General features: G+C 31.2%; 1 protein-coding gene across 22 annotated transcripts in view; it reads left to right on the plus strand.

Annotated features, from left to right (window-relative positions):
* The window catches only part of LOC107442536 (uncharacterized), a 287072-nt gene that overhangs the window by 237734 nt on the left and 33555 nt on the right, over positions 1–15783 (plus strand). For all 22 annotated transcript variants that reach the window (XM_087163362.1, XM_087163373.1, XM_087163363.1 and 19 more), the window contains 9 exons: positions 1027–1173; positions 2679–2825; positions 2981–3127; positions 3282–3428; positions 3594–3740; positions 6161–6307; positions 8950–9768; positions 11346–11594; positions 12532–12648. In XM_087163362.1, coding sequence (XP_087019488.1) covers positions 1027–1173; positions 2679–2825; positions 2981–3127; positions 3282–3428; positions 3594–3740; positions 6161–6307; positions 8950–9768; positions 11346–11594; positions 12532–12648 — 2067 coding nt within the window. The remainder of the gene's footprint in view (positions 1–1026; positions 1174–2678; positions 2826–2980; positions 3128–3281; positions 3429–3593; positions 3741–6160; positions 6308–8949; positions 9769–11345; positions 11595–12531; positions 12649–15783) is intronic.

The following is a 15783-nucleotide window of genomic DNA, read 5'->3' on the forward strand; positions in this document are numbered from 1 at the left end:
AATTGGTTAGAGTCCCATTGCCGTCAGGCTAACCAAAAGAGGTTAAAATCCTCCAAAAATTTCTCGCACTACTACGAGTTGAACAAGTAATTACAAGGCTATGAAGTTGAACACTGACAGTCATAAACCCAAAGTTGGGTCGACTGATCATGAAACTACCTTGTCACTACTTTCAATTTTAATAGAAAGAAATTGTCCGAAAAATGCACTCTTATAATCAAAAATTTGAAAGTGGTAGAAACGAATAATTTAATTTTCCCGAACAAAAGTAGAAATGAAAAGAGGTATTAGTAAAAAACCTTGCAAAAAGTAAGGCGAGGTTTTTGAGGTTGGCAGATGTACAAAAATACACCTGAGGTAGAAAAATAAGGTTATGCTTAGCACTGAAAATAACCTCATCAATTTAGCAACATTTACACCTCACAAAATCAACCTCATATATAACTGTGAAATAATTTTAGTTTAGATCGGGGGAAATTATTCACACATCAATTGTATCTAGTTGCTTGAAGTACAGAAAAAATAATTCATGAACCTCAAAAACAACATCTCTAAGCAGGTTGCTCTATAGTCGATTTCCATCAACCTCGAGTATGAATTAAGCAACTTCATATACTTTGATCTTGGAGGTAGATTTAAGGTTGTTTATGAAATCAACTTCGAATAAACCTCAAATCAACCTTGAAACCTCTATACAGCTTCATGTAAACCTGAAAGATATCTTAAAATTTTGTAAGTGAAAATAATGATTATCACAATATATTGATAAGATAAATATTTACATTTTGATCTGGTGTTACTTCACAGAACTCTCTTAAAGCTTAAAATGCAGGCAGCAGAAACTGTGCATTTTCTTTTTGTGGCTGCATAGTATCAAGATAATGAAACTGACCGAGTGTTTTTTTTTTCACGCATAGCAAATTAAGTGTAGGAAAAAAAGTTATGATATTAATGCATTTATTTAGCATCATTTCACTAATTATATTATTTCACAAATGGTTTTAAAATGTGTTATTTATTTAACAGCTAAAACTGGTTGTGAAGATTATGGAGGAAACAAGGAGTGCAGGGGGAGAGGGGACTTCTTTACTTGCATTAACGACAAAAAAGACTCATCGAAATACATATGCGACTGCCTGTCTGGATACAAATTAAACAGCAACAAATGCATTGGTAAAACCCTTAATTTATTTGCTCTAACTTTGCCTTTAATGCCTACCGGGCTGTGTAGGGGTCAGGGAACTGGCCTATGGTTCTGGGTTCGAATCCCGGTCTAGGCATGGATGTTCTTTCATTTTCTCTACTATCTGGTCCTTATTGTGGCAGCAACGTTGGCCCACCTAATATGGTGCCTCTGAAAAAATGGCCAGCAAATCTGCCCTTCAGATGCCTGTACTGACGAAAATTCATTCCCCAGGAGGGCATTGGAAGAAAAAAATTTAAAGAAACTTTGCATTTAACTTTCACAAAGATGCCAACTTGCTTCTCATTACATGGAAAAATTACCGAACAATGAAAAAAGGGAAAAAGAAATATAATAATAAAAATCTCCGGAAAAAATTCCGAGAAAAGGAGAAAAAATTTATTTAAATATATTCTCACATTATTGTATTGAAATATTTTTCTTTGGCTATATTGATACAATATTAGAAAGCACTTCTTTTTGCGGATATAATGTGAGCTGATGAAAAGATTAGATATTTTATTTTACGGAGTTTTATTATTACTTTTCTTTTAACCTTTTTTTAATTGTTCTATAATTTCTAAACATTTTGAGCTTATTTTATGAGTTCTGTTTACTTGCAGCTTATGCGCTCGCAGTATATATATATATATATATATATATATATATATATATATATATATATATATATATAAGCTCAAAATGAAGATAAAACAAAGAAAAATTATAGACATATGAAAAAGGGGGTAAAATAATAATTAAAAAAATAACAAACAAATAAATAAAAAAAGGATGAAATTTTATTTAAAAAAAACCGGAAAGAAAGATATAATCTTTTCATCAGCCCATACGATTATATCCGCCAAAAAGAGTGTATATATATATATATATATATATATATATATATATATATATATATATATATATATATATATATATATATATATATATATATATATATATATATATATATATATATATATATATATATATATATATATATGAAAAAAAAACGGGAAAGGACGTATCCAAAATTTTTTAACAAAATCGAAAATTGTGAAATATCAACTCAGTCTGTTAGGCCTATTTTTAAGATATTTTGGTTCTTAAATTCATAACAGGTCATTTGAATACGAAAAAGAATGTTTTTATGACCCGTATTTAATATCATTCCTTCATAATTCAGCTGAGACTGGTTACGAAGATAAATGTGGGAATAAGGAATGTCAAGGAAAAATTAACTTTACTGGCATTAATGATAAACGAAACATCAAAATATTCACGAAAATGCCTGCTTAGATATAAATTGGATAACAAAAAATGCATTGGTTTGGAAATAGTCGATTTTGTTCAATTTATTTCCTTTCATATTTAATGAAAGAAATGCACAAGCATATCACATTAAGTTGTTTTTCATTCAATGTAGAAGAAAATGCTTTATTTTTAGTGTGGTATTTTAAAGCTAATTATTTTTCTTTTTCTATTTATATTTTAGCTAAAACTGGTTGTGAAGATTATGGAGGAAACAAGGAATGTCAAGGAAAAGGAAACTTCACTTGCATTAATGATAAACAAAACATATCTAGATACACATGTGAATGCCTGCCTGGTTATAAATTAGTGGACAACAAAAAATGCATTGGTATGAAAATAGTCATTTTTATTCAATTTATTTGCGTTTAAATTCATTGGAAAAAATGCATACGAAGATCACAATACTGATTTTTTTATGTAGAAATTTTTTTTTTTATAGTGTGGGTCTTCAAAGGCAACTATTTTTTTCTTTTTATATTTTAGCTAAAACTGGTTGCGAAGATTTTGGAGGAAATAAAGAATGTCAAGGAAAAGGAAACTTCACTTGCATTAATGATAAACAAAACATATCTAGATACACATGTGAATGCCTGCCTGGTTATAAATTAGTGGACAACAAAAAATGCATTGGTATGAAAATAGTCATTTTTATTCAATTTATTTGCGTTTAAATTCAAAGGCAAAAATGCATGAAAAAAAAATCACAATACGGTTTTTTTATGTAGAAATTTTTTTTATAGTGTGGGTCTTCAAAGGCAACTATTTTTTTCTTTTTATATTTTAGCTAAAACTGGGTGCGATGATTATGGAGGAAACAAGGAATGTCAAGGAAAAGGAAACTTCACTTGCATTAATGACAAACAAAACATATCTAGATACACATGTGAATGCCTGCCTGGTTATAAATTATTGGACAACAAACAATGCATTGGTATGAAAATAGTCGCTTATATTCAATTTATTTTCTATTCAATTCATAGGCAAAAATGTATTAAAAAATCATACTACAGTTTTTTTTTCTTTTCTTTAATGTAGAAAATTATTTTTTATAGTGTGGCTCTTTAAAGGCAACTATTTTTGTCTTTTTATATTTCAGCAAAAACTGGTTGCGAAGATTATGGAGGAAATAAGGAATGTCAGGGGAAAGGAGACTTCTTTACTTGCATTAATGACAAACAAAACATATCTAAATATTCATGCGACTGCCTACCTGGATACAAATCGAACAACAAAAATTGCATTGGTATATTCCTTTCTATTCAAATTTTAAGCGAAGAAACGCCTGAACTACTAATTAACTTTGTGGTTATGTTGATGGAATCTGGAAGACAGAATTTAAATCCCTCTCTGATTAGCTAGATTGTTAAAATCCCTTAAAGAGCTCTTTGTCTGAGGACAATGCAGGTTTCAGTTTATTCCAGATAGCTCCAAAAAGAATTTAATGTGATATTATTACCAAACGGGTGTAATTTATCGACGTTAATCAAAAATCCATCATTTTTTCGAATAGTTTATGCGTTTAAATTTTAATTTAAACACTTTGATGGTTGATAATTAAAGCCTAAATCATTTACCGACGGCAACAAGCACAAGTTTTCCTCAATCGATATTTTGTCCACTTTCTTTATTAATAAGAGGTCACAAATTTCAACGATAGTGGAGTGACTAATGACAATGTAAGTTAAAAATATCCCATAAACCCATGTTTCCCAAAGTGTGGTACGCGTACCACCAAGGGTACGGGAACAGTGCGAGGCACCACCAAGTGTATGCGAAATATCTTGCAACAAACGAAAATTTCAAAAAAGAAATTTAAAAACAAAGCTAGTCATGAAAATTTACGATTACTTTTTATCTATTGGCTATTTTTCGCAAAGTTAATAGTGTTAGTGGTGTCAACAGCTAGTTAATAATCAGTGGTGTCAACAGATTTTTAACTTTTGTGCAATTGTTTCATAGTAAAGAATACATTCATTTTTGTATTAGTGGTACACAGCGTTACGGAAAATTTATAAAGGGTACACAAAGTTCATAAGTTAGGAAAACACTGCCCTAAACGTTGCAAGTCAAAAATCAATCAAACGTTTGACATCGTTCCAATGTTAAACTAACAGATAGAAAAGTCAAAAGAAAAAAATATTAAAATGAAATAAAACAAAGATAAAATCTAAATTTTGCAGTTTGACTGAAATGTATAAAAAAAAATTATATTTTAGATACACCTAATAGAAAAAACTTAAAGTTCATCACTTACGAAACAAACTTGAATATGTGTGAGTTCAAAAATGAGTTTCTCTCTAGTTTTCTAACAGTAATGGAAAAAATATGACAACGATTGAGCTTAAAATATGTCATAAATAATGATTATAAATATGTCATGTCAGTCGCAATGCCTGTACTAAGTTTAGACAAATTTCTCCGTCTGGTCCTTTTTTTTTTTTTTTTGCTAACTGGTACTTTTTGAAGATTTGAACCATCAATGTGACGAGATACTTTTACACCCTGCTGTAATTCGAAAAAATCGGGCTAGCCTTTTCACGCATGGAGTTTTGTTTTTGTACAATGCAAATTCATATTGCAATTTTTGGTTTAAAGTGCCTTGAATATCCACCGTACTGTCCAAATCTCCTACCCTAAGATTTCCGTCAGTTTCCTGCCCTGAATAATGATATAGTCTGAAAAAAGATTTAGCTGTTTGACAAATATCAGTGCTTCCTAATTATGTGGAAAAATGATGTTATGTCCTCGCTTTTGTATCTCACAATACTTTGTGTCATTTATATACACCTCTGTCCACCGTCAACAGGAGAAACTTGTTTTCGGACTCCTCCTCACAGCATCAATCAAAATTTTTCCATGCGTCTGTCGAAACTTATTACTACTATTAAGTACTGGGCTGCCAACTTTCTACGCTTTTTGTAAAAATTTATTCTAGTGGAGCGTGAGCTTATGTCTTAATGTATTATTTTTTTATTCATTTGAACTTATTTTCAACACCACTATGATTTAAAAGCCCGTATGCAACGCCACTTTTAAAATATTGGCCAAAATACCAAAAATTCTGAAAGCTTTAGTTTTAAACGTTTACAACTCAAAAATTATTTTAAAAAAGCGTAGTAGTTGGTATTAATATTGAAATTGATGTAGTTATGATTCCTAAGTTTGTCTTTTTTGGTGTGAAAAAGAAAAAAAAATTATCCGCTTCTAAAACGTAGTTTTAAAAGTTATTAACTTTATTATTTAAGAAATTAACAATAAGCCCTCTAAACAAATAAAAACATACCAGCCAACTTTTAATCCCTTCCATTATGATTTTTCCCAGTGGTATTAAAATGGAATAAAAATTTCAATTTTAAGCAAAAAAATACGTTGTATTTGAAAAAGCTTAAGCTGACTATCATGATGGTAACGCATATTAATATATATGCTTAATTCTTTTAGGAATAGTGGTGATGAAAATCCTTTAAAAATTTAATTTATGAAAGAAAAAATAGTATATATTTACTACCACTTTAAATATAAAAATAAAATTTTATGCCAAATGCGTAAAAGTTGGCAGGTATGTAAGAATTATACTATATTGTATTTATTTTATCGTTCTATATTTATTACATTCAATCGTTTGAAGTGGTGTATTCACCTTATCTCATTTTTATATTTCAGCCAAGACAGGATGCGAAGATTATGGGGGAAATAAAGAATGTCAGGGAAGAGGCGACTTCTTCATTTGCATTAATGACAAACAAAATGTGTCTAAATACTTATGTGGCTGCCAACCTGGATATAAATTGGACAACAAAAAATGCATAGGTACAAAAACTTTTTATTTCTACTTAACACTAGAATTACAGCAGCACTTATTATGCCCAGATTTTAATAAAAGCGAAAATTTTTTTTTTGTTATTTGGAGATCTGACATTTTTTTCCTTCTAAATCATAGCAAATATTGTATGATTAAAATTCTGGATAATATCAAATAATATTTTCATCACTATTAAAGATATACTTTTAGTTATGGCTACAGGTTACTTTGCAAGTAACTGGAGAAGGTTTCAACAATTCAGATTAGAAGAGGGAAACATATCTGTTACGGTCAGTGTGAATAGTCAGTCAACATATATATAATAGTCTAACCAGTCAATATTAATAATAACTAAACTAGCTGGTTAAAGTGAATAATGTGAGCAAAATTATCATATTAACCGGTCATTATTAATAATAACTAATGCAGTATGGTGAACGTAATTCTTTCGCGTTTTTATTGGGGATATTTCCGTATTGTGATCTGCCTCGTCAGCTACAATTGCTAAAGCGCAAAATTGATTTTAAATTGGAAAAATAAAAAAAACATGTAGATGTTTGCCCGGGGATGCCAATGAGTTTATACCCTTCTAGTTGGTCCTATTCTGTGTTGCTTTTTTTCAAAGTTTATCGCGGAAGTTGCCAAAATTTGGCGATTATTCCACCACAGATCACGATACGGAAATTTCTTCTTTTTATTTCTCTCTTTGACCATAGGAAGCAATTATTATAATTTTTTACCGGTTAGTTTTAATAACAACCACTTTTATCTCTTTAACTATAACACGTATACAAAGAGGCACACCCATGTCCCAATACTATCTATCTAAACCGTTTAATCACTTTGACCAAAGTTCTATGGTTATTATTAGTAATAACAAGTAAAAGTGAATAATTTGCGATATTTCTTACTTAATTTAGTTCAGCCGATAGATCCTAGCATTTTGCAAAAAGCTTGTCATAATCCGTCAGAGGAAAATATCAGCGGAGAAAGAAGATGATAAAAAATTCTTCATTTCTAGCTAATAATACCCTTGGATTTTAAAACAAGATTAAGAAATTAAAATTAAAAAAATTCAAATTTATTTTATAAAAATTGTTCCTACTTCAAGACGGTGGCTCAAGTGGTGGCAGGGGGAGATGAAAAACTTGCACCTTTTTATTGTTGAACTAACCTAGACAATATATCAAAAAATGAAACCACCTTAATTTTTGTAACACGCAAGACGTTTTGCGACAATTTCATTAGACTAAACGTAACAATTTGAATTAGACTCTTGAGATGAGAAGGGTGTTCTTGAAACCAAAGCTAAAAGTGAATATCTTTAGTGCTCCATGACTTAGCAACAGATCTCGAAAAAGGATGTATCTTTAAGAGAAAAATCAAGGAGATGAAAAAACAGCAAGTGATGGTTTAGTTAGAAATATTAGAAACTGTTCAAAGGTATCAATGTAACAAGAAAGCGTTTATAGCAGAAGCTGTTACACGAAGTAGCTAGATCAATTCGGCTAACTCAAGAGTTTAGTGGATGAATGATAGCGGTGAAATGTTGGTGGTTAATATTAAATAATGATATAATGAATAAATGAGCCAAAATATTTTTACGTAGACTGTAGGAAATATATGTTTTGCCTTCATTTCTACTTTATATCATTAAAAAGTGCTTTTTGAATCTCTTTCGCAAGGAAAAGGAAAAATATCACATTATAAGACAATTTTGAAGCAATGTTATAGTTTTAACAATAAATTGCAGCATATATAGCATTCTGGTTTTTCTTCTGACTGTAATTCTGCAAAAAGTTCGTTATTTTCTTTAATTTCATTAGCTAGAAAAGAAAACTTACGCAAAAATTAATTTATAACAGTTACAGAATCAAATTAGTTACAAACATTAGTAACTTCTCCTTAAAATGCAACAATTCATGAAGAAGAAGAATCAATTCATGTAGTTAAGAAAGAGCCTTTGAGAACGAACTCAAACCATTTGCGTTTAAAAATTCACATTTTTGGCTTTTTAATTTGGTGACAAAAGCTTTTTAAGGTTACTGGATGGCTGTTAATTGCCAAATGAAATGTTCTTTCATGTTTTTGTCAGTTACTTCCTATGAAGCAAAGTGTCCAAAACACTCAACGTACCTAAAATTTGGTACGTTGAGTGTTTTGAAAAGTTTCGGATTTGCCCGTGGAAAAATTTAAAAAGTTATATTATTGAAATAAGAAACTGTATTTAATTATGTCAGTAACTACAGAAATATTTCATAACTCTTATAAAACATATTAATAGATCCGAAAGTAGGGTTTAAATTTTAATTTTTAAATTAAACTAAGAAACTATGAGATTCTTTCAAATAATAAATTTAAGCCACTTTTTTATGCCACTTTTTTTAAAAAAAATGTTTCTAGTTGCATATCATTTCTCAGACACGTTAAATTTAAAATAAAACTGAAAACTACTATTTGAAATGTTTTCTTTTATCACCTACAAGTTATTGTGTATTATTACAAAGCTAGTGAAAGACAAAAATAATGTATGGGTCTAAAAAGACTAAAACTCAAAAGACCTAATTACTATACTTAATTTGAATTATTTTAAATTATAAACATATTATTATAGATTATAACAGCTATAATATGAATATTTATATTTTAGAAATAGCAACTTCCTCTCCTGCTACATCTACAGTTAATTCAACTATTACTAGTACTATAAAAACAAAGACATCTACTATTCCGACACCAGAAACTTCATCTCCAGTCACATCTACTATTCCGACAAAAGAAGCTTCATCTCCAATCACATCTACTATTCCGACAAAAGAAGCTTCATCTCCAATAACATCTACTACTCCGACAGAAGAAGCATCCTCTCCAATCACATCTACTACTCCGACAGAAGAAGCATCCTCTCCAATCACATCTACTACTCCGACAAAAGAAGCATCCTCTCCAATCACATCTACTACTCCGACAGAAGAAGCATCCTCTCCAATCACATCTACTATTCCGACAAAAGAAGCATCCTCTCCAATCACATCTACAATTACGCAAACATCAACTTGGAAAGATACAAGCCCTGTACCAAAATCCTCAACATATGTGTCCTCGTCATCACCTCGGGATATTTTCACTATCACTAGTGATGTCACAAATTTAACGGATCATACAACGATTACGTATAAACCTACAAACATCACTGATGATTCTAACTATTCTTCATCTTCATCAGACATTTCTGATTTTACTGATTACACAAATTTGACTGATCATACAACCATTACGTATGGACCAACGTACACCACTGATGACTCCAACCATTCTTCATCGTCATTCAAACCATTTGAATCTACTCCACATGGTTCATCATCAGTAACAGGCTTTGAATCGTCTACTTCATCTATGTTCATTTCTTCTCAATCAACGTCAAGTTCTCAGGCAACATCGGAGACAAGTTTCTCTTCAACAACTCAAAGTAAGTTATTGATAATATTTTTTTAGAAGTTTTAGAGTTTTCTAATTAAAATATATTGTCAGGAAACTAATATAATTGAAGATGGGAGTTTTTATATAAGGTAGTTTGAAATTTGCATGTACTTTTTCGGGACATTTTTGTTGTTGTTGTCGTTGCTTAGCAACGCTAAATCAGGTATATAAAATCTTCGTATATCACACACACGCACACACAGATATACGTACATACTAGTATATATAGCTTCAAATGATGTCTCTACAATAAATGCAGATAAAATTATTGTACAAAGACTGAATGTAGATCACTAGCAGGATTTAAACAATTTTGTATTATGTTTCGAACAGTATCTAGTAAAAGACGCTTATTCTTTTACAATGAGAATGGAGTCAATGCTGTTTGAATCAATGCGCCTCGAATTTGAATGGTAGTTTGTTAAACTACCATATTTCCCATATCTTCCAGTTTTCGAGGAATATTTAATGGTTATATTTAGGATGGTGGCAAATTTTGTGCAATCATATTTTATCCCTAACTAAATAAATATGGTTTAAAAAGATTTTCACCACCGTTACATTTGAATAATTTAAACATATATATATGGTAATGCTTGTTAGCATTTTGATACAACCCCAAGGGGTCGTCTCCGAGGAATAAGACTAGTGTGGTTATTCAACCAGGACGCCTGGGTCACCACTGTAATAGAGCTCACGACATAATTTTCTCTCATTGATTATTTTATATATCTATTTTATTTTTATCTTATATTTTATTCAAATTGGGTTGATTATCGTACGTTGTAAACATATATACATATATATTTTATATTTAACTCAGACCTTCCTTAATAATATCGATCATCATAATTTTCATGATTATCTTATTTTATATTGTTTATGATTATATTGTCATTTAATTATACCCCATGCCATTCAACATTTCTTGATTGCCCATGTCACACGAACCCCCTCTCGTTTTTTTGGTGACGAGCACCCCCTCTTCCTCCCATCTCCATTCCTCCTCACTACTCCTCATCATCGGTTTATTAATACAGATGAATCGGTTAATGCCGCTTCGCAGCAGCTCATCGAGATTTATGTGATTTCTACCATTCTAGCATTTTGATAGTGTTTCGAATTGTTGGCTAATTTTTTTACGAAACACCAACGTACAATCACAATTTCATCGACTTTACTCTTCCACTACTAAAACACTTTTTTGAAAAGCATAACATTTGGAACACTGATGCACGTTAAATCTGTCAGAATAAAAGTCCTCTAAGTCCCTATAACAAATCAATTCCTCAGGAGATTCTGATTTGAAGATTGATCATTAAATAAAAATTTGTGAATTACTCAATGGAGCATGAATTTTTCTTCCCTGTAAAACGGGCTGTGGCACGTGTGTGTGTGGCTAAAGTCGAATTCTTGGCCATAAATGACGACACTGAAAAACAAGAAACTCAACCACTGCCTTCAAATTGCTATAGATTCCCATAGCATACTTGTTGGTATTGGCAATTGTTAAAACAATAACAACGTAACAAAATTATTCAAATAATTAATTCTGCATCTTTTCAGAGTACAAACTATGTAAGAAAAACAACTGCAAAAATCTTGGAGTCTGTGTGATGGAAGATGAAAAAGAAAGATGTATATGCAAATATCCATTTGGTGGACCGGACTGTGGAGATAGTTATTGGTGCTCAGAAGGATTTGGAAAATCCGAGTGCCAAGCTGGAAAATGCCGATTTGATTTCAAAACAAGAATCGGATATTGTGACTGCTCAACAGATCAATATTACAATTATGAAACGAAGCAATGTGAAAGTAAGGATTTGTCTGCAATTTCAACAACGTTTAACTTGTTTTATTATTTCAGTTTTTAAGTTAATACATCCCGGTCTATATTTTATATGCTATCCGTTAAGAACGAAACGTATATTCAGAGATACCAACTGCTCCGAATTCAACAAAATATTTCAAAAAACGGTTGAAAGCTAGAAACTAAAAATCGAGCTTTTTTAAAAAAACTCTTTAAAAGGCTCGACACGGCCTGACTATAACAAAATGGCGTATCACATAAGAATTTGTATTATTAAGAAGTATTGAGTAAAAACCCAATAAAAATTTAATTTATTAAGCCAAGAATCATGCAATAAAAGACTGTCACTTAAAAACATTTATACATTAAAACATTACAAGAACATTTATACATAAAATTATTTTCGCTAAAGAGATTAACAATTTATCAATAATACGAAAAATGTATTCCCAATATTTGAGAATCATTTTAATTACAAATATTTGTCTGGACAAAGTTTTACACAAAACATATTATTGAATTTAATATAACTTATTATTTTCTCTGCAATTTGAAAATATATATGTTTATAATATATTTTTTTATAATATACATTTTATGATATTTTTTTAAAAGTTTATTTTGAGATTAAAAAAATTTTCAGTCGCATAACATCTTTTCAAGCATTCTAGTAACTTTCTATGCTCTTTGTATCGATATCTAGATCCGCCTATCTTCTAAGAAGTATTATTGCCTCTAACTTTCTCTTTTTAACACGTTCGTATATATCAACTATTGAACTCAACTAGATATTTAATGGAACAAATTTTGTTGAAATTTCTGATTAGCCAATAAACATTAACCTACGAAAAATAAGAGATCATCGAAATAAAAATGCCGGAATATACAAAAATTATTATGAGAACTGTGTTTTTCATTTTATTTTTCTGAATTTTATTCCAGATATTGACAAGTGCCCATTTATGGACATCAAATGCACAAAACCGTTTGAAGAATGTAAAATGGGGGCTTGTGCATGCATGGAGAATTTCAAGAGGAATGACAAACAAGACTGCATTCGTAAGTACGATTTAGACACCTGGATATTCACATGCTTAAATATAAAAGGTTCTAAAAACAGCTAAAACTTGAAAGCGTGAAGACCATTGCACTTTTCATGTGCACTTTTTTCAGTAGTTGTTTATATTAATTTCAATTGTTGCTTATATAGTTTTCAACAATTAAGAAACCGCTTTCATTCAATTCCTTGCAGAAAAACTTTTACTACCAAGTCGCGAATTTCCGATCCAGTGACGTTTAACGACCCGCTCTCGTGTATGGCATTTTCTTAAATAAAAGAAAAATAGTTCAAGTAAAAAAATTTAAAAGTAATGATATCTTATAATTGCAACCAACTGCAACCAAGATAAAAAAAAATCTCCAGAAAAGAGAACGAGTCGTCAAAGACTAATGGATCTTAAGTTAGCTTTTCGGTCACCTTGTGTTTAGTAATTATCTTTTCGGTTCTTTCTTCTGTAATGGCATAGTATCGAAGAATTTTAAGGTAATGGCTACAAGCTTTTTAAACCACTCCAAATGACTCTAACGTGGTATACCTGTTTGAGACTAATTTACTAAACCACTGTTTCTCAACGGGGGCGATACGGGGGTGGGAGTATCCTCAGGGGCAGTAAGCTTGTTTAGGGCAGTAGGGGGGCGATGAGCATGTTTTCTCATTCAAATTTAAAATTAAAAAATGAAATTATTAAATTGAGATTAATTAGATAAATAAAATTAACCTGAAATTGATATTGAAGAAAAAAAGATTAAATTAATATAATAAATGAAGATTATCTGATTCACAATTTGTACCAACAATAAAATGAACTTAATCTACCCATATTCTCCAATTTGTACCAGTACAGCGCATGTGTCAGGTTTTTGCCTCTGACTCATTCAAGTCATTTGGTGATCATTGAAATGCATGCTTTTTTAGTATGAATGTTTGATTTGACCCATGTTTCTTATGATGGTTTTCGTGCTCTTCCTTTCCGTTTTCCCCCTTGTTTCGATTTCATTTCATTGTTTATTTGGCCAGGTACGAGAGTGAATTATTTCTTTATCGTAAGTTATTTATTAATTTTGAGAAATAGTTGATTTTCATCCATTGTTTTCTCAACTACGCATGTACTATATACTTTGTAACAAATTTTTATCTAATGAGGCAATGAAACCTTCCCGCTTGCAGAAACATTTGACAAAAATTCGCCTTGACAAACGAAATAAATATTTACCATTTTCCGCAAACAACATCAAGGATAAATTTCTGAAGGCACCTTCTGTCTCAGGCTTGCTAGCAACCTCATCAAAAAAAATGCGACGATGCGACGTAGCCTCTAATAATATATCAAAATTAATTGCTAAATCTGGGAATCTTCCATGCCATCAGCAAAGTACTGCCAGCATAAAGGAAGTTTTAGAAACAGTTTTGCACCATTCAGCCGCATTCAATGTAATAAAAAATATCACATTAATCATCGATACTGTGCGACGACGAATTGGTGAGATGGCTGAAGACGTTGGAGTTTCCTTATGCAAACATTTGATATCCAACGTATTTTCCCTTCAAGTTTCTGAGTCAACCTTGCCAAGTAATGAGGTTTTACTATTGGAGCACGTCCGATTTGTCAAGGAAGGAAAAACTATTCAAAAGATGCATTTTGAAGGAAGCTTGATTGTAGGTACCAAAAGTGAATCTATTGTTAATGCTGTCAAAGATTATTTTTTAAAAAAGAACTTTCCTTTTGCGAATATTACATCTGTTGCCACTGATGGAGCTCTTGCAATGGTGGGTCGACATAGTGGGTTTATCGTCTTTTTGGAGAGGGAGGAACCTCATATTTTATATTTTTATTGCATGATTCACAGACAGTATTTAGTTGAAAAAAATCTCAGCAACCGTTTGCATCAGTCATTGCAATATGTCGATCTCTGCTGTGAACAAAATTCGCAGTAATGCTTTCAAAGATCGATTATTCAGATAACTGTCTAAGAAAAACAATGAAGAATTCAATCGCTTGTTTTTACACATCAAGATTCATTGACTTTCCAAATCCAAGGTATTAGAATCCTTTTTATGGAAGACAGAGATGGAGCTCTGAGAGACAGATTGCGAGAATTTAAAAGAGACGTTGCATACATAACGGATTTATTTAGAAACTTTAGTGGTGTTAGTTTACATATTGATCACTACAAAATCAGTTGTTTCTTTCTTTCTAAAGAAAATCATTTTGAAAAAGCAGAATTTTGATCGGAATGTGTTTAGCCAATTTCCAATCTTATCGGATCTTAAAATGAATGGTAAAATTCTGTCGATGATACACAAACATATTGTCAACACCTTGAGTCTTTACACATGGAATTTTCTGACCGTTCTAACGATGTTTTGTCCCTTGAAGTCCCTCAATGGGTTATGACCCCTTTTGTGAATATTGAAACAGCAGAGGTTTAGATTCAGGAGGAAGTGGTCAAACTTTCAACTAATGAAAATTTGAAATAGTGATCGTCTCACAGAAGTTTGGCTTCAAAGCGACATTTGTCACCTCTACCCTAGACTTTGGACTATTGCCTTCCCTTGCTCTTACATTGCAGAACAAAGATTCAGTGCAATGACTGATCTAGTCACAAAATAGAGAAAACGCGGGGGCTTGCGACTTTACCGCACTAAAAATATTAAACCGAACGTTAAGAAACATACTCTGAATTATCAAGCAAAATCATCCCCCTGACATTGTTAGTTGATTGTTTCTTTGATACTACTTTTTAGAGTAGAAAAACTATTTTTGGGTGTTTTTTTAATTATCTAATTAAGAATAAGTGACTTTTTTTAACCGTAGGTTTCTTCGTGGTATTTTTTTTTCATTACCATACTTATTTTAATTGTAACAAATAGACCGCGATTACCTACTGGTTGAAAAGTATCAAGTTAACTTGCACACAAATTTTTTTTTAAAAAATCAAACAAATTTAATGCAGAAAAAATTGCGTCTTATACAGGGGGTTCGTCTTATACAACACACAGGGGGGCGTTGAATTTTTTTCTTCTCCTTAGGGGGGCGGCAACGTTAAAAAGGTTGAGAATCTATGTACTAAACGAACTTAAAATTTACTTAGAACTTTCGACCACAAGGCTCACCGATTTCTTGGTCATATCAG

The sequence above is a fragment of the Parasteatoda tepidariorum genome, chromosome 5, assembly GCF_982258835.1.
Source record: "Parasteatoda tepidariorum strain Cologne lab strain chromosome 5, Ptep-v5.0, whole genome shotgun sequence".
NCBI lineage: Eukaryota > Metazoa > Arthropoda > Arachnida > Araneae > Theridiidae > Parasteatoda > Parasteatoda tepidariorum.